The sequence below is a fragment of the Rhipicephalus sanguineus genome, chromosome 5 (genome assembly GCF_013339695.2).
Source record: "Rhipicephalus sanguineus isolate Rsan-2018 chromosome 5, BIME_Rsan_1.4, whole genome shotgun sequence".
NCBI lineage: Eukaryota > Metazoa > Arthropoda > Arachnida > Ixodida > Ixodidae > Rhipicephalus > Rhipicephalus sanguineus.
The window spans coordinates 42,181,255-42,205,527 of NC_051180.1; the positions used below are offsets into that span (position 1 = coordinate 42,181,255).

The 24,273-nt window shown below is 46.0% G+C and overlaps 1 protein-coding gene across 2 annotated transcripts in view; it reads right to left on the reverse strand.

The window, feature by feature from the left end:
- Positions 1 to 4,316, reverse strand: part of LOC119393552 (protein TANC2) — a 272,216-nt gene extending 267,900 nt beyond the window's left edge. Inside the window, exon 1 of one of the 2 annotated variants that reach the window (XM_037660644.2) lies at positions 4,036 to 4,316. In XM_037660644.2, the coding sequence (XP_037516572.1) occupies positions 4,036 to 4,144 (109 nt within the window). In that variant the 5' untranslated portion in view covers positions 4,145 to 4,316. The remainder of the gene's footprint in view (positions 1 to 4,035) is intronic. The other variant, XM_037660643.2, reaches the window with a different exon arrangement.
- Positions 4,317 to 24,273: the final 19,957 nt, after the last annotated feature.

A 24,273-nucleotide genomic window follows, 5' to 3' on the forward strand; every position in this document is an offset into this window, starting at 1 on the left:
CTCTTGCTATACCACCTACGCATTTGGCAAGTCTTCATATGGGCTAAATATTAAATCATACGTTTCAACGTTTCAGCCCTTCCAGTGTCAGGATCAACGCAACACAGCTTCACATGGCCTACTAGTGATAATGAATGCACGATAGTACACGCTTCGCTACATCGTGTAATGTTCCTTAAGAATGGTTGCTTGCTGGGTTAGCGTGAAATCCCGATCAAGCGCCCCCCTCCCTTTTTCTGGAGATTTGAAATATGCGCCATTGACCGAGAAGGCGCACCCCCTCCCCCTCCCCCCCACACTATTTTCACTGTTTCATTCATCCTTTTTATTTGCCCGAAGAGGGCGAATAAAAACAATGAATACATGTGTGTTCAATAAAGCATTTCATTAGAAGCACGGGCGTGCACTCTTTATTCTGGGCGGTTCTTCCGCCGCCATCTTTAATTTTGATCCGCGACCGAGCAACGGCTCCCCTCCAAATCTTATCGCATTATGTTTCACCGTTGAGGGGGGGGGGGGGGGCGTGCCCTTGCTTGGGATTCTATGGTAATTGGTTCATTGTAACGTATGTAACAGTGCGCAAAACTGAAACGGACGACGACTTTACACTCTCTCTTTGTCGTCGTCCTTTCCAGTTTTGCGCGCTGTTACATACGTTGTAATAGTCCGGTTCAAACAAATACTGCCACGTCGTATCAATTAGCCCGCATGTCATTTTATTTGACTGCAGTTAGTCCCGCTGCAAACGACCGAGTTGCACTAAAATTGGAACGTCGACATTGCATTGCATTACCGTGTTATTGCACATGATTACAACGGGGACAAAGGGTAAACAAATGCTGATTAAGCATTTTGATCGGGTTCAGGTCCAATCTTTCACCATGTGTACCTGCGCACGCGCACACCGATATCATAGTTCTCCAGTTATTGTATACGTTGATAGAAGCGCAGAAGCAAGGAAGGATGTCATTCAGTGAAAAGAACGCCCTTGGGCTCATCTCGGATCCGTAACTGTATCTGACAGCTTGTCTATCTGAAAGCTGAAGAAATCTATGGAAAGTGTGCACTTCGGCTTAAGAAACAATTTATGAGTCAGCACAAAAAAGCTTTCTGTGCTAAAATTGGGCAGGAAGTCCCTGTATAGAGTCAAGCAAAGTAAGGCAGAAAACTATGCTATAAATTTATAATTGCCATAACATGTACACTTCGACATTAAATCTTTTACGAAAAAGTGCATAGTTTGTGCGAAGCCTGCCGTATGCACTTGAATAGCACGAGCTTCGCTGACTGTAGGCTGATGTTGTGTGTGCCCTTTTACAACAGTGTAATAAAGTACTACACGTGAGCCACTACGCCTCCGCCTCCCTCGATTAAGTTCTTCGTGCACTACGACACTTTTGACAACTGAAGAGCCCGCTGGCCCGAAATCGCAGCTAAAGGAAAACAACCACAACAACATGCACGCGAAACGATTAACTATTAGAACCGAAAAATTAAGTATATAAATTGTTTTCTTAACGAGAACTAATATTGTTTATCATTAGTTTTCATTGATATTGCGTCTCACAAAGGAAAACGAGCCCTTAATTTCTAAAACTGTTTTCTTGTTTTTCTTACCACTGCACGAAACGCTTCCCTTCACTTGAACAAAGGTCGGAGAAACACAATTCATCTAATCTCCCCGATTTCGCTCGACAAGGAGACGCGTGTTTGTGGACGTGTGGGGGATACATACTAGTATTTCACTAAGGATAACAAAAAAAAAATGTATAGAACTTCAATGGATGTTTACGGCTGCCCGTTGACGCATCATGTTTGACTGCCACGAGAAGCAATTGCAGCTGTGGATAAAACTGGTCGGACATCAGTAACATCCTTTTGTTGTCGTAAGTATCTTCGAGGTAAATGTACATACAGTGTGGACGGTCACGTTAAATTATAACAAATATAACCATAAACTTAAAAGAAAAGTGCAGTTGAGGCCGTTAGTCACACACTGCAGTTTCGAAAACAGTGTTGTCACCAGAATTGCGAGGGACAGGACTTGGAACGAGGAACAAGAACGATCACTTGGATGAAATCCAAGCACGCACGCGCACACACACACACACACACACACACACACACACACACACACACACACACACACACACACACACACACACACACACACACACACACACACACACACATATATATATATATATATATATATATATATATATATATATATATATATATATATATATATATATATATATATATATATATATATATATATAAGTATGAGAGGTGGCACTTCAAGAAAACTTCATTTATTACGTCGACGTTTCGGTCAGAGCCTGACCGTTTCGGTCAGAGCCTGACCTGAGAAAGGTCAGGCTCTGACCGAAACGTCGACGTAATAAATGAAGTTTTCTTGAAGTGCCACCTCTCATACTTATACTTATACGGCAACCAAAGGCAACCACTCCTTCAACTATATATATATATATATATATATATATATATATATATATATATATATATATATATATATATATATGTAGGAACGTAGGCTTCGGCGCAGAAGAATAATTTGCATTTCAAACGCGGCGTCGCTTGAGCATGCCACAGACCGCTGCTCGGCAAATGTGTTGCCACCGCAGCTTGAACAAATGTGTTAGCCTAGTGAATAGTAGACGCCGGATGACCACTCTTGTCCGAAAGACATTGATTTACTTCGCCGATATTTTGCATTTGATTTCAAATACACTGTCCGGGCAAGCCAGTTAGCTTGCCGCGAGGAGAGACACGCATGTGGGCTTTTGCGTATTGTACATATATAGATCAGACGCTCGTTTTGCGCATTGTACATATATATATAGATCAGGCGCTCGTTTGCTTTTAATCGTAGATACTAGATAATTAAGGAATGTGCGCAATATATGCGCACGTATTCGCTCCAAACACGGTTAAGATTTGCAGGGCTGCAAATTTTCGCGGTTATGGATAACTACCGCTTACTTATTTCGATGTTAAAACATGTTAGGCTACGTAAGAGTGAGATATTCGATTACCATAAATTAACTGTACAACTAAACAAGAAACGCGATTTTTCAACAAATATAGAGGTTATAACAGCAAAAACGGTTTGAATACATTAAGCGATAGTGTCAGAAAGCCCGTGTCACAAAAATTACGGCGTCGGTGTTGGCTTTGGCTGCGTACTTGATTTATCTTGTCTTGATAGTCGATTTGTAAATGCTACAGCCTGACTCCTTGCCGAAAAAAAAGCAATTATACCTATACGGTTCGTTCTTGCATGTATTGCTTAGAGTGATGACAACTTCAAACCTGGCGAAGAAAGCTGAGTGCACTCAAACTCCCGCAGATGTTGCATCATTTTCGTTAAAGAACAACGTTTATTCTTAAAAATTAGAAGCTGTGCGATTTTGCGCGTTGATGTGATGCATACCGTATAGCTATAGGATACGAAATGTGCTTTACCATTCTCTTTCATATAATTTCGTGCCGACTGAATGCTTCCTTTTCATGGGCGACGCTCAAGCGTAGGCAGCCAGTAGTTGGACTGCACGATGTGGCAAAATCCATACAGCGCATGTCTAATTTAATATCGATCTGTCCGCTATCAGTTGAAAGCGTGCATTATAGCTGAGCATTATCCGAAGTCACTCTCATCACCGGATTAGTAACTACGCTTGATGTCCCGAGTTCGAACGGCGACCTCGTCGCGGCTGCGCGACGACGTCTGTAGAGCAATTACACCGAACGCAATTTCGTCAGAAAAAGCTAGACACGTGGCATTCCCCCCATTAACGCCACAACCTTTCAACGAAGTTGCGCAATTGTCGCGTCTTCGAAAAGACCGGCGCACCAATCGAGGCTAAGGACGATGACCGCCGTTGGACGAACGTTTCGTCAGTTTGTCGATAAAGAGGCAAAAAAGAGAAAGAAAAACGGAAAAGAAATCGAGAGAAAGACAGAAGATGGCAACGAAAAAGGTACGAAACAAACGGCAACGATCCCACTTACTCTTTTTTCCTTTCCAAAGTCTCCGAAGGGGCTGCAGGATGTCGATTCCGTGGAAATTCCAAAGCACCGTGGAGGCGGCGAACAGCACGAGGCACTTCTGAGAAACCATCGTGGCGCTCGGGTCGTCAGTCCGGCTCCTTGCTCAGATCACTCGTGCGCGCGTTTCGTTGTCAGGTCCTCCCTCGGCGACTTCTTTCGCCTTTCCAGTCGCGATAGGAAGGCCGCGAGACATACGTATACGCCCGAGAAGAAAGGTCGTTACGGCTGCCGCGCAATGTTCTTCGACTTTGAGAACAGGACGGCGTACTAACTGATACACGTAGCTGTTCGAAGCTTGAGTGAAAGTTCCACGCGAGGATATCAAACAACGCCTTCTTTTGGTGAGGAAGGAAAGAAGTCGTTGTTGACGTCGTCGTTGAAGTCGTCGTCTTCGTCAGAGTTGCACAATCGCTGTGTGCCGTTGAAGGTTCGAGGCGGCGAAGAGAAGGTTCGATGAGGGCGAAGTTCGATGATTCGTATGCGTGATTCGTATGCGTGACTCGTTATGCGTTATAAATAAAACACTAAGGCTCGGGTTAGTTTCGTTATCGCTTGACGAAGTTATTCGACTATAAAGAGCACTAAAAAAAAAAAAGGTTAAATAGATGAAAGAAAAAAATGAAATCGCTTTTGGCTCAAAGCGCCGGTTTTCTCGAAGCGAGGAGAAAAACGCACGGCGCGGTTTGAGCCCGGTGCCGGCTCTCTGTCTGGGCGCGAGCCCCGACCCGCTGCGTTCTTTTATACGGCGGTCTCTGGCCCTGCACGGCTAAAAATGCCCGCCACTAGCGGGTCGTCGACGCCGCAGGCAGACAGTAGTCTAGGCACTTCCTGTTTCGCCGTTCTCTCGTCTCTTCAAGCAACCCTTTCACCTCGCCGACATTCTTGATTTTTCTTTAACGTCTCCCCGCAGCTTGCTTTCATTTTGCCAGCTCTCGTTCTTTGTATGTTGCAGCTCAAAGTTTACTGTCAGGGCGTCCGTCAGCTTACCTTCGAGAGATTGTTTGGGCGTTCAAAACTCCTTTCGAGTGGTACTCGTTTTTACTTGCGTTACGCAACACTCGTGGAAAGAAGCGAGACGCTTTATGGGCACCTCCTCTCAATTCGACAGACCGCATCGGTGGTACAGTGGTTACGGCGCTCGGCTGCTGCCCGAAAGTCGCGGGATCGAATCCCGGCCTCAGAGGTCACATTTCGACGGAGGCGAAATGCTAGAGGCCCGTGTACTGTGCGATGTAAATGCGCGTTAAAGAACATCAGATTGTCGAAATTTCCGGAGTCGTCCATACTACAGCGTGCCTCGTATTCATTCAGGTCCATTTTCGGAGCTCTCATGAGGCACACCTCCGGTTCCTGAGTGTGCGAGTCATACGCACTGTCAGAGGACGCTTTGGTCAGACCACTGCACAAAGTGTGATATTGGTTTGAGACGAGAGTGTACAGAGTTTCGGCAATTCCAAAAATCAATGGCCCGTAATGTCCTATTGACACGTCAGTACAATGTTCCGCGCTTTCGTTTTGAAACCATACATCATTTTCTCTGTTGAAACTTGTGAACTTACCGGTACTATAACGAATATAACGTTATAAGTACCGGTTATTGGACTATAACGAGGCCTGCGTGAGTGTATAGACGGGCAGTGTTAACAGCTCTGCACTAATGGACTAAACCAAAACACTGTCCTATCATACCGCTCCTTGACGCTAGCGGCGTAGACTGACGCACATACACAACAACAACAACAACAACAACAACAACAACAACAACAACAACAACAACAACAACAATTCAACCTATACAGTGTTGGGTATTGGGTGTCTCAGCTTGCGGCTGCATCTGCGCAGAGCTGATAAACGGAGCGGACAAGGCGACGGTGAGTTAAGGCAAATTCATTTACATATAAAGAGAGGCGTTACATATTCGACACTGGGGCCAACAGCTTATTGCGCTCGCACTGTGGTGCGACGACGACCCGGGATTTTTTCGTTCGCTGTCCCCGTCTCCACGCGCAGCTTGCTTCTTTTATAGCCTTGGGATCCCTTGCATCAGCCAGTACCCCGAAGCCTCCAATTAGGAACCGCCGTTGGTCGCTGGCTGGAGTCGGATCCGTGGATGAGACGGCTTGCCGCACGTTGCGTGAGGACATAGGCGTATGTACCGGGGTGGCAAAGGGGACGCTACCCCCCCCCCCCCCCCCCCACTGAGAAATGTTAGGGGGGCGGAGCCACCCCACTTTCGACAGTGGTTATTATCGGCTGCAGACTGGGAAACTAACAAGTCAGGCAAAGTTTTACTTGAACGCAGCAATAACGTAATTACGTAATAAAATTTGTCCTGCGATTCTGCCGTGACGACTGTCCTCCGTGTGTCATGGCCACGCACTGTAGGCTACCTACGGTGCGGGTTGCCTATTCCACGCTTGCGCGTCTTGCACTCGAGCATTGCAGAGGAGGCTATCGCTCACTAGGGGCTCTATAACGTTACAGCAGTCTGTCATGATTTTATTTTGTTCTGCCTGGCCTAAAATTTAAGTAATCGGTGACGCAAATATAGGCGGGAACAAGTAAACATTTTATAGCCCGGTCAAACGCTCTCCTTTTTCAGGAAATTCAGTTTCTTCCTTTGTAAACGAATAGTATCGCCACTGCTCCATACCCAAGCTGCTGTGAGTTGAGTGTGCAGAAGTGTCCAGTATTTAAGTTGTGCCTAGCCAGGACGGCTAAAATAGATTCCCACTTTAGTCTCCGATTAGCCTGCTTCGCTTGGCTTATCATATTGTAACCTCCTGCAGCGGTCGGGCGGCTTGTAACAAGGCAGTGGACTCGAGCACATTGAGAAGCCGAGCTTTCAAGTTTGCCCCGTTGCTTGGTCTACCTCACCAGGGAGATGATTAGCGTACACGGTTTTCTGGGCTAAGAAGGCTCCCACCTGCAAAGGACTAGCATCGCGCCTTTCAGACTTTCGTCAGTTTGTGCACACTAACATGTTCCCGGTCATCCTAATTTGTGAGCCCAACTTATCGAAGCTAGTAAGACTATCGGTGTACGAAGCTGTCATGTCCCCAACAAATGAAGCATGCAGCAAAGTCCTCGTTTATGTTCGTCGTGAACTCACTTGCTTGTTGCATCCAATTGCGCCTCATGGTGGCAATCAATATGTATGCCTGACAATTAAGAAGAACAAACTCATGTTCACTCTGATAGGCGTTTATATATTGCCTTCAAGTAATTTTGACTCAGAAAGATTAGATAGTATCTTGGCCGTGTGTCCAGCTCCATGGGTCATCATAGGAGACTTCAATGCACATCATCTGGCATGGGGAAGTACGAGGACAAATGCAAGAGGGCGCCGATTAGCAAGTTTCGCTCACAATCATGACCTCACCCTCATGAACGACGGCAGCCCCACTTTTCTTCGAGGTGTGGCATATGGCAGCTGCCTTGACCTTGCTTTCGTTTCCAACTCGTTCGCCAGGTGTGCTAATTGGTTTTCGGATATTGAGACACACGGGAGTGACCATATTCCCACTTATCTTCACATCAAAGGGATGTCCAGATCTGGTCCAGGGAAGGCCGTTCGAAGAATTGACTGGACCACTTTTAAGTCTGACATGGAGGATGCTTGCCAAGCGGGTCTAAGCACTGGGCTAAAGCAAGTCATCAAGTGCACAATGCAAGATGCCACGCGCACGATATCGATTACATCCAGGTGGAAAGATTTTGATGCCGAATTGGAAAGACTGCGAGCGCTTCGCCGCCGTGCGGAACGCAGATATCGGCGCACAAAATCCGTCCACGACCTTAGAACAGCCAGAAGAACGCAAAAGAAGATTCAGCGTCGTATGGACAAGTTAGCCTCCGAACGTTGGAGAACGTTTTGTCAGACACTAGACCCCCGCAAGCCCCTATCTGAGAACGGTGCGTGGTCTGCGCTGCATTCCTGAACAGCGTTTTCCGTTCAAGGCGCTTGCGCTCTTCCAAAAGCGGCGTGACATTGATGTCGCAGAAGACTTTTGCGCGAGGATAGCAGACCAAGTAGTTCGTCCAGGTGCTCTGGCCGGAAGTGACGCTCCTCATTCCCGTGACGGCCGCATGGACCTTCCATTTACAATGGAGGAGCTTGAGGCGGCACTAGCCCTATGCAGGCGTTCTTCATCACCGGGGCCAGATGGTATATCATATCGAGCCCTGTGCAATCTGGGTGAGACTGCGCGGGGAGAGCTGCTACGTCTGTACAACGCATCCTGGCAAGAGGGCAGTGTTCCTGACGAATGGAAGACAAGTCGTTTGGTACCACTTCTGAAGCAAGGCAAGTCCCCACTTGAACTTGCCTCATACCGCCCTATCGCACTGGCCAGCTGCGTGGGAAAGATAATGGAACGGATGATCCTTAGCCGCCTCGAGTGGTATCTCGAACATTACAAGGTTTATCCAAACTCCATGGCTGGCTTTCGACGTGATCGCTCATCTATTGATAATGTAATTGATCTCCTAACGTATGTCCAACAGCAGAATTCACGCAAGCGCTTGTCTGCAGCCTTGTTCCTAGATGTAAAAGGCGCATACGATAACGTGCTACACAAGGTCATTCTCGACGCCCTTGAGATGGTTGGCCTGGGTGGTCGAGTTTTTCGATGGATTGCTAGCTACCTGACAGCTAGATCTTTCTTTGTGTCAACCGACGACGGCCCTACCACACGACACTATACCTGCAGAGGCGTTCCTCAGGGCGGAATACTAAGTCCTACTCTCTTCAATCTCGCTCTCATTGATCTTGCCGAATCCCTACCATGCACGATCGAGACATCTATATACGCAGACGACATATGTGTCTGGACATCAGCCGTCACACGCCTCCAGATACGAGCGAGACTTCAAAAAGCTGCAAGTTTGACAGCGAGCTATCTCGGGAAGCAAGGCCTTCAAATATCCCCGGAAAAATGCGCATTAGTGGCCTTCACACGTAAACCAATGACGCACTATGCCATTTCTATCGAAGGACGGACCATTGCTTATGCCCGAAACCACAAATTTCTGGGTATAATCATAGATAGAGACCTTTGTTGGAGCCCGCATGTGTCTTACATGAAACAGCGCCTGACAGCAATCTCTCAGCTGTTCAAGTTCCTGAGTGGAAAAACCTGGGGGATGTCGGTCGACGCAATGCTGGAACTGTACAGATCACTGTTTCTCGGTTTTTTGAGATATAGTCTGCCGGTACTGACTAATACATGCAAGACAAATATTCGCACTCTGCAGGCTGTACAAGCTCAGGCTCTCAGAGTTTGCCTTGGCTTGCCAAAATGCGCGTCGACTGAAGCGACTATTTCCATCGCACGGGACCAACCTATGCAAACGCACATTGCGGTTGAAGCCTTGAGAACTCATATTAGTCATTTTTCCCGGGCCGATTGCCACCACCTTGCAACATCACCTTCAGAAAGACCACGGGCATCGTATTGTGCAACGATTGCGAACCATTCTGCCCACCTTCCGTCAGGCTTCAGCCCCGCATCTAAGCCAGCGATACCTCCTTGGCGCTTCATTAAACCTGAAGTGCACCTCAACGTCCCCGGAATCAGAAAAAAATCTGAGCTCTCATCTCCAGTGCTGAAACAGCTGTCTTTGCATCTTTTACACGAGAAGTACGCTGATCATGTGCATGTTTATACTGATGGGTCAACTACCCTCCAGTGTTCGTCCGGAGCAGTGGTCGTCCCAGCGAAAGCTATCAGCGTCACTTTCAAGACAGACCACCCAACGACATCAACAGCAGCAGAACTTGCCGCTCTTCGCGCTGCACTTTGTGTAGTCAACCGTGAACAGCCCCAACGATGGTCAGTCTTCTGCGATTCGAAGGCAGCCCTGCAATCTTTGCTATCAGCCCTGCGACACGGACCATACGAGCAGTTGGTCTTCGAGGTTAGATATCTCCTCCATACTTCGTTAGAGAAAGGACACCACGTGACATTTCAGTGGCTGCCAAGTCACTGCGGCCTGATAGGCAATAAACACGCCGACAATGCTGCTCGATCAGCTCTTCAAGGTGACAGGATCGATACGATACCCTATCAAGGACCGATGCTGCTAGCCAACTTCGAGTGGCTGCACAAGAAATGACTTCCTCCACTTATAATACAGCAAGCAGACTGCACAACCACCACCGCCACTGCCAGACCAATCTGTGTCTTCAGACACCTACGGGACTACGCCGAAATGATGCCACTCTGCTTTGCCGTTTATGGCTAAGAGTGGCTTTCACAAAGTCATTCTCCTTTCGAATCCAAATGGCTGACAACCCGTTTTGTGACAACCGTGGTAGCGAGGAGACACTACAGCACATCTTCTGCGACTTTCCTCGCTACAATGCGCAGAGAAAATCCCTCGCAGTCGCTCTTGCTCGCATAGATCCCAGACCGATGACGGCAGAAACCATTCTGGAATGTCGTCCTGATAGGTCATCGCGGGTGAAGGCGACGAAGGCAGTGCTCAACTTCTTGAAGGCATCAGACCTGCACCGTCGGTTATAGACTAACGTCGTTATGATGACCGTGAGATGTGTGTGACTTTTTGTGCGTGCGTGCTCTCCTTCTCTCTCTCTCTCTCTTTATCTTTATACCTCCCCCATCCCTTCCCCCAGTGTAGGGTAGCATACCGGTCCTTCTAGACTGGTTAACATCCCTGCCTTTCCTTTCTCTCCGTCTCCTTGCTTCCTTCCTAATAATATTTATTTCTCTCTGTACCTCTTTGTCAGCAACGATGGGTTGTACGCGAGCAAAAACAGCTCAACATCGTTATACTACAACTGAAAGTATCTATTATACAAATCAGTCAAGCAATTAATTAATTAATTAATTAATTAACTAACAATCTATCAGTCAATCAGGATTTATTTTCAGCTTCAAAAACACTCAATGAAGCTTGGTGGGTGCAGACAAAAAAGCCGTAAATCTGGCTTGACAGGGTTTATATCACGGGTGAAAAACAGCGCTAAAAAGACGGGACAAGAAAGGACACGAGACCACGAGGTCTCGTGTCCTTTCTTGTCCCGTCTTTTTAGCGCTGTTTTTCACCCGTAATCATGAACCAACTAGCCCAAATGCGCACCCTTCTACAGGGTTTATATCCCCGGGTTTGGCAAACATGGCAGTTCTCTTCACTGGAACATCATAAATAAACTGGTAACTGAAAAAAAGGCAATGACGTAGGTGTGTACACAGCTGCGAATGAAAGAAAATATGTACACAATAAAAAGAAAAGAAAAAAGCACTGGTACAGCAGATTGAGATGCACTCGAAACACATACTTTTATCATCACACAGATGCCAATTAAGTACGCGAAAGTGTTACGTATGTTACTCGGAATCATTAAGTAGTAACGGTAACTGGTATTTTAACATCTGAGTTCTGTAATTTGTTCACGTTCTGGGCAACCTCCAGACTTCACGGACCCTTAAAGTGCGCACACGTTCAGCGTGACTTAGCCCGGACAATTCTGTGAAAAATATGTCGTTATTTTTCGTAGCCGATGTGTAGCGTTTGTTTGAGATTGTGCGATAGAACGTTCATTCACTAGAAATAAGTTCAGAGCCTTTTAAATTGGTTCCGTCTGTGCGTCGTATGCGGCACTAACGATATTTCGAATGGCTTTCTTTTGGGGTTTGTGTAATTTCTGGATGTTGGTTTTGGTGGTAGTGCCCCAGACTGAGTAACAATAACATATGCGAATCCATCTCGCCCCCTGCTGTAAGCAGCCGCTGCCAATGTGACTGGCGGGCAGCTTTCTTAAATTACGTTCAGAAAGAGACACTCTCTGGTTATTCCGAAAAAAATTGAGTTATTGTTCAGCACAGTAATGTGCTGCTGATTGCGCACACCTCACTTTAACGCCGCGAGTTTTCGCAGACTTGTAACGTCTCGCAACAAGGAGGCGATTTTATGACACATTGAAAAAATTTGACGAATAGCGAAGAACCAATGACAAACAATACGCCGTATTGAAAATAGTTCATTATTATTATTTTTTACGCAGTCATGCGTAAGTGGTAATTACGCGGTGGATCACTTACGCATCATTTGTTGCGTCGTTTTACGAGCAGGCGCTGTGAGCATGACCCAGAAAATTTCGACCAATCGTTAACAGCTAACGACCTATACGGAAGGAAACAATGCGGGGTAGTTTAATGTTATAATCGCTCAAATTTTTTTTCAAAGAAAATTTGAGCTTACACAGTTTACGTGGGCTATTTACTTGAAGGAACCGAAGGGGAGGAGTAAGGGGCCACTTTACCGCTTTCCCGTTCACCCCCCAACCAAGCTGGGAAAAGTAGGAGGAGGGCAAGGAACACTTAGTATATAAATCCGTAGTCATTTATAATCATAACTATACACAACTTAAGTAATACCCGACTGAACTTGGTCTTCTTCTTAAGAAAGACTTTATATTAGAGGGCTCTAAGAGTAAAGAAATTGGCACTCGGCTTGTCCTGAAGATTTCTGCGAAGTACCTTGCTTTGTCAGCCACATGTTTTGTTTAATAAGTGAGAATTTAAGGTGCTAGAGTCATAGCAGGTTCTTCATACTCATCGTATATACAACGCCACACTAAGACGGAGAAGTCTGCTCAGATGATCGGGTTAAATTTGGGTGTACTTTTAAACTTCACGGTAATATTTCCAAAATGTTATTAAACACTGCCACTGCTGTGTTGTCGCAGTATAGGGCGGCCCAGGCTGCACAATCTGTTTGTGCCAGCCCTCCCCCCCCCCCCCTCCCCCGCTCGCGAACGAGTTGGAACGCCACTGCGTGAGGAATTGCCGTCGGTTGCGTCAGGCGCATCGCAGTAGTTGCCGGGGGTTGCATGAGACTCCCAGCCTTGTTTGGCGCCCGTTTGCATCAGGCACCTCGCTGGTGTTGACGTTGGTTGCATCAGACAGTGTATCGATGTTGACGCCACTTGCGTCAGACGTTCTACCAGCTTGAATACCTCGCCGAAGCAAGAAAGTTTGGGTAGGGAGCCCTGTCATAACAACAGCTGTTGGGGTTGTCGATACGTTGTTTCTGAAGAAAATTCACTGCTGCACATTGGCCACTTAATATTGAAGGAGCAATCTGAATACAGCAGCCCTACAGTTGCCGTCAGCGGCGACAGCCAGCTATATTTAGCTTCGGTTACATTTAGTTAACGAGTTGAAATGCTACGATAATGCATATACGTGTGCGGTAATGTATGCTGCAATGAATTTTTTTATATATATGTAAAAATATGGGATGGTAGGCAACGTTAGAGCCGGCTGTACCATCATTTCTTCAATACTGCTATCATGATGATGGGACAGCGGGCGCTAACGAAGCCTACCTTCCATATTTTTTTATTTTCGTACACAAGAAAAATCATATGATAGTAGTGTTGAAGACATACACAGAGTCAAGAACTTCCTCCTAGTAAATTGTTCGAGCTCTCTCTGCAAGCAATTCGCGTCTGTTAAATTCAGCGTCCTTTAAGAATATTTGGCAGATGGTATGACGTTCAGCATTGGAGAAAAAAAAAAGTAGGGCAAGGATACTTTTACCGATAGTTATAGGAATGCAATGTATGACATCTTGAGGGCGATCGAATCAGCGCGTATAATTTGCAAGCGCGCTATAAATTTCGATCTGTATACGCTAACCGATCCTTCTTGCTTCGATCGCGCTATAGGTAAGGTCAGTAGTGAGAATAGAAAGTTGCCCGTACAAGCAAGGGTGTAATTCACGACCGAAAAACGATCGATGTCACTCGTACACAGTCTGCGCTGCGTAAGAACAAGAAAGAGCTGCACGTCTCGTGTCGTTGTGCTCGTCCGCGTGGCGTCTGATTTACAATCCTCGCTCGAGAGCTGAGCACTTAGTCGCTCGCGCTTAACCGACCGCACGCCCAGGATAAAAGAAGCGAGCCCAGACGAAGAGAGGGTGGAGACAACGAAAAAATCAGGCGAAGAACAGAACGGCCCGTGACTCACATGCATGGAGAAAGAAGAAGAGGGCGTGGTCCTCCTCCTCCGAGAAATCTCAGCATGCCTATTTCGGCTGTGAAGTACGAAAGGAAGCACGGTTCGTGTTGACGCAGAGGGTCGCGCTTTGTATGCGAAAAGCGCACGAGGCGAGCCCTGCTTTGTTTTTCGCTTCGACGATCGCCAAACTGGATTCCCTTTTCACTCCGCCTAAGCCAATCGGCTTTTTTTGTTTTCACGAGGTGCTCGGCTGGAGTTCCTTGTTTCTTTACTCTTTCCATTGCACCTTATTCCATCCTTTTCGAACAAGAGATGTCAGAAAACTAGGTCGAGCTTCTATAAATTTTATATTGACGCTTTATGGGTCGTCACCTTTCGGTTTTAAGAAGTCTATATTGCGCATGTGTATAGACAGACGTCTCTACCAATCTCATTCCTTCGTTCATTTATTCATTTATTTTTATTTCCATACTTATTTTACTCAGCAATCAAGTGCCAAGCAAGGTGGGCAACGGTAACGTATAAATATAGACAAACCTATATACAATAATAAGCACATTAAAAAATTATACGAGCAGGTTCGGTCGTTTATTTGCAGACGGAGTGAGTCAGTCAAGAGGTATGTATTATTGTACGCAGCGGGCAAGATAGCGTAAACGTGTCTATTCTCGCGAAACGTGCAGTAAATTTTGAATGACTTCCGAAAATATACAACACCGTGGCTGAAGGGGCCCATGTCGCTCCTATACTTTAAGGTTGTGAGAACAACCAAGGACTAACTGAATACAAGGTTTGCTTTACAGTGGAGCTCGCTTTTCGTTATGCCGTTACGCGCTTGCAAAAGCTATCATCCTCATGAATGGCCTACACCTTCCTAGCGCGTGCAACGCAATAACGCGGCCGGAGCGCCCTCTCTTCGTTCCTCTTCTTCATGTCCTGCTGCGCTCCCAGAACATGTGCGCCCGGCGCGCTCTCCCGCTGCGCTGGTTTGTCCGGCGTGGGATGCAAAAACTCGGATGGGCGAGAGAACGAGTGCAGAGAAAGAGAGAAAGAGATAGAAACAGAAAGATAGAAAGAAAGAGAAGGAGAGAAATAGAGAGAAAGAAAGGCAAGCAAAATAAAAAGAGATAGAAAGACAGAGAAAGAAGTACACAGAGAAAGAGATGGAAAGAAACTTACAAAAGAGAAAGAATTAAAGACAGAGAGCGCGACAGAAAGAAAAAGAGCGAGAAACAAAGAAAGAGGGAAAAAGAAAGGGAGAGAAGGAAATATAGAGAGAGATAAAAAGAGGAAGCGAGACATAGAGTGAAAGGAAGAGAGAAAGGGAAGAAAAAGAAAAAAAAAGATAGAAAGAGCGAGAAAGAGAAAGAAATAGACACAGAGAGAAAGAAAGAATCGAAAGACACAGAGACAATAAAGAGATAGAAAAAAAAACAGAGATAATGAGAAAGAAATAGAGGAAGAAGGAAAGTAAAATAAAGAGAAACAAGGCAGGCCGCCAAGCTCGGCTGTTCCTTCAGGCTTGGTACCCCCAGTGCGAGGGTGCCCTAAACTTTTTTCTTTTAATAAATGCCGTGACAATACTCCTCGGTTAAGTCTGTGACGGCATCATATTAAATTTCTCGGAAATAATTCGCAGTTGCAGTGCTTTTCGCAGCCGTACTCGAGGAAAACAAAAGCCGTACCTATTACGGGCATAAAACTCTAGCCTTCAATGAACAGTGCACGCTTAAGAAGCCCCGGCGGTCGAAATTATCCGGAGTCTTCCACTACGGCGTCTCTCATAAACCTGCATTTCGGGATGTTAACTTCAATAAACCAACGGACCTTTACCGAACACACGTGTAATGCCCATTCGTCTGTGCAGTGAACACGAAAGAGCGGTGGCTCGTAGGGGTAGTTAGTCAATACTTTGCCCTACCGGAGCTGTCGAAAGGGAGCATATACCGTGAACCTATAGCGGTTGCTATGCTATAATGTCATGTACGACCTGCAGACTTACTACCTATGAGGAGCGCGCCGTTGCACTTTCACTCAATCTTTCGCATTTAATGCTCCCGTGGCTTTGTTAACAAAAGCAGCGCAAAGCATTTGCCTAGAGCGCCAAAGCAATAAACGTCAAGATTTTAAACTCCCGACCATCGTCGTAAAGTTAAGAAACTATAGGAAGTTAGTGTGTGTGTGTGTATACCCAACAAAAAAAAGAGTTATTCATTGCGACATCTTCCGTTTCTTTCATTTCCACGCTCTTGCATGCAAAAGGAACACTCCGTAATCGAAGCATGTAAATGTAGACAGACTCTGCATTTCAGATTTAGTGTTCTAGTACAAGCTGGCAAAGACAGCTCAGGATAGAAATTTAGATATATAATATCTGACATGTTATGCCTACTTTCAGTGCCTAGCTAACTCGGTGTATACAGTCGTCGACACGTAGCGTTATTTTGAAACATGTCGGTGGCTTCACCACGTAAATCCCATTTTACGGCCTCAAAAAGGCATCGGATCGTGTTCACCGCGGGATAACGATCGGCAAAAGCAAAATGGTAAAATCTTAATCGAAGCTTGTATAGGGAGTCGATGGCCGCATGAATAAAGGCGCCGACAAGTCGTGTTTACAGCTATAGTATACGCGGTGTCCTCACACGCAAGTAGTAAGAGAAGGCATTAAACTTGGAAGCCACGTATTGCACCCATACAACGCAAGAGCACGGGTAAATAATAAAAAAAAGAACACAAACGTACAGTCTGCTTCTTAGTTATCAATGTATGAGTTCACGACATTTAACGGAGGGCATCGACATTTAAGGAGACCGCGTGCATTAACAATGTTGTTTTGCCCTATAAACGCCTCACGTTGAAATGTTATAGTCATCGTTTTTTGCTTTCTTTTTTATTAGTGTGACCGGACGAGGCGTTTGTGCACGCATACGGTGCTGGCTATATACCTACTCTTTGTTTCATAAATAAGTGGTGTATATATTACATATATTGTATTCTGCATCTTGTGCAACTCCTGAAACGCTGCAGCGTTTGTTGCAGTGTCACCATGAGTATTGTGGTGCTTCGGTGTTCAGTGACGTGCCATCATGTGATTTCTTATACTAGAGGAGGAGTTTGTAGGTTGCCAGCGAATCTGGCCTTGCGAGACATGCAGGCAAATGCCCCACCCGGTTTGGTCCTTTCAGGTTTTGTGAAAACAAACTTTTAAGGGCGAAGCGCGGGCGGGCTAGCGCGCCAAGCGCGACGCAACAATGTGCATGCATTTTGTGTGCTTCTTGAAGGTTTTATGTACTTCATGTATATTCACCTCATTTCTGTCTGTGCACTTCAGTGACGCGAAGGCGGCTTTTCAGTCACGAAAAATGACCCCTCTGCGATCTCTAGTGGCGCTTTATCAGAAGCGCAACAACCTAAGGGATAGAAACTATTTCAGCGAGTATAGGTGTTACTCTGTTCTGTTCTAACTGTTTTGCTGTGGAGAGGTTGCTCTATATAGCTTAAACGTTTGTGTGTACCCTAAGGTCCGGTATAATAAATGCGGATGCGCCCGCACCGTTTCGGCACGATCACTTCGTACACGCATGAGAGAGAGAGAGAGAGAGAGAGAGAGAGAGAGAGAGAGAAAAGTTAAGTGAAAGGCTACGAGGTTTGCTACCCTGCACTGGGGAAGGTGCAAGTGGGTACAAAAATGTAAGAAAGAAAATAAGGGGATAGAAAGGGCAGAGAAAATATAAAGGAAAGATAAAACACACAGACACACTGAAGCACGGGAGTTTCATGGTCGTTCAGCGAGGCCGGTTGACCGTGGAAACTTCAGCACCATGAATATACTGTGGATACAAGGAGGAAATCGATGGGTGTGCAGCAACTTGCGCTGTATGATTAGGATCACATGTCTGTGGTGCAATATATTTATGGTGTATGATTTTCAGCCTCGATGGAAGACAACTGAGTTGGACCCTGAATATTTAACATGTTATTGATAACGTTATGTGACAGTGAACTATCTCATGAGTTCCGCTTTTGCTTATTTTACTCCGGCAGAGGAGAAGTCGTCTATAGCAACCAATGTCACTGGAGTCAACATTTCGACATGGGGACATGCCTTCGTGTCCCAAACACACGATGGAGGTTTGGCAAGGGCAACGTCAGGGCTTCTGCATAATTGACCACCTGGGGCCTTTTAGCGTCCGCAATAGAGCACGTTGCAATGCTGTGCTTTTACGTTGAAATCAGTTCAGTATGCGGCAGATACCACGGTGGGCCGTCACGGGCAGTGACGAATGTCATGAGAGTGGCACGTCTCTCTAAGGTCAAGCCTTCCTCATGTTGTTGGCCGTCTACTTCGGCGCTGTCTAGATTTCTTCGTAAATTTACGGGACACAACCCAAATGTTTCCAGATAGCCTTGCTCCTGTTCGCTTACATTGCCCAAACCTCGTGCACCCTGCAGTGAAAACGAGCAGAGGGCGTGCGACAAGATTGGAAAGTACGGAGTCTGCGTGCGAGTACTGAACAGTGCTTGCATTAGGTGCCGTATAGTAGGCAGGGTTTTCAAGAAGTGCACGACGAAGAGCTCAATGCTTTCCGAGAAGTAGACAGCGCGTGCGACAGAGGGGAGCGAACGCCATTCGAAAGGGAAGCAATAGCGACGGCCCATTTATCGGTGCGTTTGACGCAATGATTACGCGTCCGCCCACGGCCTTACGTGACCCGCGTCCGAAAGCGGCGGCGAGAAGCTCCGGCCGTGTACGCTCGACGCCGTCTTGTGGACTCAGCGGCTTCCCGGCGGAGAGTTGAGAATGTCGCTGGCAGGCAGCCGCGCTTCCCTCCTCCTTTTCCGCGGTGTACAATTCCTCCTCGTCCTTTCCCTGGTCAACGCAATTATCGCATACCGCCCCGTGCAAGCCGACGACAAGTGCATATGGATGCTGACCGAGACAACAATCCACCGAAAGTTGAACTTGAAGCGAAAACGAAAATACAAAAATCCGGCAGATCCCACGCATTGTGGGAATCAATGTAATGCGAAGCAGCTAGCAGAGGGCCTCATACATCTCCTTGTTTCTCTTCGAGGAAAATGAAGTCATTCATGTCATGACATCTCGTTCACTATATATCCCACGTTTGTCATGCATGCATACATGTACAATCTTTTACATAGTGTAACGTATATTTTGGTATATACAGTCCATGATCTTTCATTTATGTTCGTCACGCACTCATGCCATGCCATACCAGTTTTGATGTATATCCATTTACAAAACGGCCGGAAGCGCACCAAGAGAGTGTCATTTAAATCATACAGTACAAGACATGCATGTTATCGTTTGCGCGTTAGGACCTGTCATTTATGTTCGTCATACAGTCACGTCATGCAATACCAGTTTTGATGCATATCAAGCTAGGGAAACGGCCGCGAGCGCACCATGAGTGATATGTAAATCATGCTGTACATGAAATGCATGTCATGATTGTCATGTTACCACCTGTCATTTATGTCCGTCATACAGTCATGTCAGGCAATGCCAGTTTCGGTGTATATCAAGCTGGGGAAACGGCTGCGAGCGCACCATGAGCGTGGCATGTAAATCATGCTGTACATGAAATGCATCTCATGATTCTCATGTTACCACCTGACATTTGTGTTCTTTGTACAGTCACATCATGCAATACCAATTTTGATGTATATCAAACTAGCGAAACAGCCGCGAGCGCACCATGAGCATGGCATGTAAATCATGCCTATACACGACATGCATGCCATGATTGTGACGTTACCACCTGACATTTATGTGCGCCGTAGAGTCGCGTCTTGCAATACCAAATTTGGTACATGTCAAGATAGCGAAATGGCCGCAATCGCACCATGAGCGGGACATCCATGTCATGGCGTACATGACATGCATGTCATGATTTTAATGTTACCACCTTTCATTTATGTTCACCATACAGAAATGCCTCGTCGCACCAATTACGGTATATATCCATCCAATTAAACTGCCGCGAACGCCCCGAGACCATGTCATGTAAATCATGCTGTACACGACGTGCGTGTCAGGATTTTCGCGATAGGACCTGTCAGTTATGTTTGTCATACACTCTTGTCATGCCAACGCCTTGGTCATGCTATACCAATTTTGGTAAACATCGCATTTACGAAACGGCCAGAAGAGCACAAAGACGTAGGCGGCTAGATAGATAGATAGATAGATAGATAGATAGATAGATAGATAGATAGATAGATAGATAGATAGATAGATAGATAGATAGATAGATAGATAGATAGATAGATAGATAGATAGATAGATAGATAGATAGATAGATAGATAGATAGATAGATAGATAGATAGATAGATAGATAGATAGATAGATAGATAGATAGATAGATAGATAGATAGATAGATAGATAGATACGCTCAAAATCGCAGAAGTTTGCTAAGAAATGCTTCGCATTTAATACAACAACAAAAATACGATAGAAATTATGCGAGACATCGTCGCGCTATATACAAGCACAGTCGGCAAGCTCTGGCACGGTTGTTATTAAAGCAGCTGACTTTTTCTAACAGCTCATAATCGCTTGTAAGCGTTGATTACGTGGTACTTAATCATCAACATGTTACGCTTCTTCCATCGTTAGAGTAGTCTGTTTGCAAGCATACTATTAGAATCTGCTAATGCAATCATCGGTAAATAGAGGACGAAGACCTACCAGTGAGAGTCAACCTGCGGGTGTTTGTCGCACGTAATACTTTTTAACAATATCGAGCAAGGCAGACAATGAGTCTTGTTTCCTACAAGAAATATTAATCCTTGCAAGAAACATTAATCATTTTCTTTCAGGGCGGTGACTGCGAACAAACATAAAGCGCTATAGGAAATGATGAGGTCGATTGTACATGGCAGTATACGGTAGCGGGTTCCATCCTCTCCATACCGTTTTCCAAACCTTCCGCGGCGTCCAATGGACGCTGAGGAGAGGGGCCCTCGTCTGTAGCCGGTAACACAGGTAAAAACTTAGCTCACCAAAATCCACACAGCAGGACTCTAGAATGCAGTTCATTCTGTAAGGGGCTCTACGATCTCAGTCGTGACGTGCGGAGGCGGCTAAAGGAGGAGGAGGAGGAGGAGAGAGAGAGAGTTATCGTGGAGAAGGCAAGAAAGCAGGAGTCCGTTCTCTGAGAGGAGTCATAACTCGGCAGTGTTTTAGGGGTGTAGGTCACACGATACGCCCTTATATATACGCTACGTCACCGTAAGTAGGCCTGAAAAAAAAAAAATGCGGAGCGAGCCGCAATAAAGCGCTGTATCGGGCCACGTTTATATAAGTGTTTCCATCCATCTCTTGCCTGCTCGTAAATCAGGCGGCGCGGAGGGAATTCTGGAAGTGCGTGACAAGAATCGGTGATACAGTTTGCCGAGAGCTAAGGTGCACCGTGGACACGGCGGGGCAAAACTCTCGCCCTGCGTGGTGTCTCCGTGCGTTGGCTCTATCCGTTACGACTGCGGGGGAGCCGCGTTTTAGCCCAGAGGAAGTTTCAGGAGTGGAAATATAATCAACAAGGAAACGCACAGAAAGCGCAAAAAAAAAAAAAATGCTGGCGAGCCGAAATCACTCGACGCGAAGCGACTAACTCGCGAAGTCTGTCACTCCAAGGTGGTCATTTTGTGGTGTTGATCTTGCAACGCACGCACAAATTCGCACGCTTCTCTCCTCCATCTCCGACCCCTCCCTTTACGCACACACTCTAATAAAGGTATAGGTACATAACACAGGTTGAGCCAGACCGTCTTATACATATTAAAGAAGTGCGTGAGTGCATTAAATCTCTCCAGACAAGAAGTAATGTGTGCCACTACAAATGTTAAAGGCGTTATTGTTGTACTGCGTTTTTTATGCGTTCTTCTTGTACTTGTTCGCAGAGCAACATGCTTGACAGCGACGACGGATGGCGTATACGTGTGTGGATAAAGCTACTATACTTGCACCGTCGCTTTGTCGGACATGGTCGCACTGCATGTCGAGCATCTGTGCAGGCTGATATATATATATATACACGCGCATGCTAAGCGTCGTCTGATGAACGTTGACACTACAATTTTTAAAACAGGTGTCTAAGAAGCTTCATTTTCCCCTTAAGAACAATTGTGGACGTTGAAGGAAATGAACAGCTAACCTGTTTGAGTCGTGGCTTCCTTTTTAGGCGGCCAGGTTTGGAGTATTTCTTTCGGCTGGCGAGCATGGCTGGATTGTTCAGCATTCCCCGCTTTCGATTCAGCGCGCCTCTAGTTCCTTGTTCCGGAGGTCTATAGGCTAGTGTTCTTGTATTCATTCTGCAAGCAAAGCGTTCAAATCATGCGAGTCAGTGTAGATGTAACTATTTCTGGCTCCTTTCTTTTTATTGCGCAACATATACGTTAAAAATCTCAAGCACGAAAGAGACGCCGAAAAAGAATATAAGAGACATGTTCTCGTGTGATCAAAAGGTGTCAAACATGTCGAAGCCTTATGAATGCTTAGGGAAGTTATGCGTTAATATATCTTGTTGCGCTCTGTAGCGTCGTGTAACAAATGGCTGCGTAAGCGTTATTGCTATTCAATCAATTTCTATTCTATTTTGCTCTCTCATCAGTACTGTGTTTTCTCTGAGCGCGATTCATCTGCTTCCTTGGGCGTCTTCAAATACCTAGTCTTATATTGTGACTTAAACAAACGATACTCGAATCCTGCTGACGATAGCCGGCCTTCTTCATGCAGGAACGAATTCGGGCGTCGTCTCGCCCACGTCTCACGACAGGCTAACGTCGACTACGTCTGCGTGATGTTACAAGTAAATGGAAGGAAATGAGGCCCCGTAGAAATAATGGGGGCATGCCCCTTTGCGCGTATCTCTGATCCAATAATAGGCGAACGGAGCTTGAAGCAAGTACAAACAAAACCGGGCAAGCTACTTCATCCTGGTAGTTGTGTTTGCTCGGGGCCGTTCGCGTACGAGCTGTCCGTTTATTTGCTGGAAGGAAAGCCGGTGCGTTGTCCGCGGTTTGAAGCGAAACATTCTGAGGTGAAGGGACTGTGGTAAGGACATGGACGTTCTGTGCACCCAGTGAATCTGGTTGGTGGAACAGTTAATAGGAGTGAGAGAAAGCCAACGCTATCAGTATTTTTCTGCGTGTTTACCTTCCTTGGTTTTTTATTGACTGTGCAAGATAGTAGTTGGATCTGACGTTGACGCTGAGCCCTAGCAATCTTTGAATGCGCTGGCAGGACAGTGTGCGCAACGACACGGGGTAAATGAACGCCGATACCATGGTGGAGCAATGTCTGTGCAAGCGTATATAGAGAACCGGTCAGCAGTTTCGACTGAAAAAGTTCAGCACGCGCTCTCGCACGCGATGGCCAGATGCCAGATAGGTCACTATAGCTGACACTTATGCGGCAACAACTGGCACACGTCAATGTGGTAAGAAAAAATAGCATGCATGCTGCAGTCCTGATTCGTAAAATGTCAGTGACGAAAGGGACCGGCCAATGGGAAAAAAAGAACTTATAAAAGAAAAAAAAAACGAGAATTCAACTCCTGAAGTTCAAGCCATTTCTTGCGTTATGGCCCTTATCAACATATTCTCAGTTATGTCATACAAACAATGAACTGCTTTAAAAGCTGGGTTTCCTGAACGAGGAACGACACGGTTAAACGGCTTTCAAATGTGGCCTATGCACGTTCTGCATAAAACATGCACCTGATTGGTCTATCCAATGCACTAAGAAAGAACGATTAGGGTGGACGAAAGTACAGAATTACAGATTTTGGGGTTATGCGGCAGGATGTCGAACTCACGGCCTCATATTCAGCAGCAGAACATCAAAGCAGATGGATATTCACATGTGCACGTCTGCAGGGTCCGAGGATAGCCCTGTTACAGTCATTGCTACAACAGAATTACTGCATCCGAATTACACTATGAAGGCCGCACATGCGCCCCCCTCACAGCATGGCCCGTGGACTGACATACCTTCACTGCCACTGCTCCCGCTTCCTCGCAAGACAATGGGACAAAATAAGCAACTATATGTATGCGATGTAAGCGATATACACTAACTAAGTGGCCCTACAGAGGCAGTTAAAATATGTGTCATTGAGGAAATGATTCTTTATGCTTCTTTCCCATTCAGCTTAAGCATGCGTGGTCAGGTTATTTGCTAA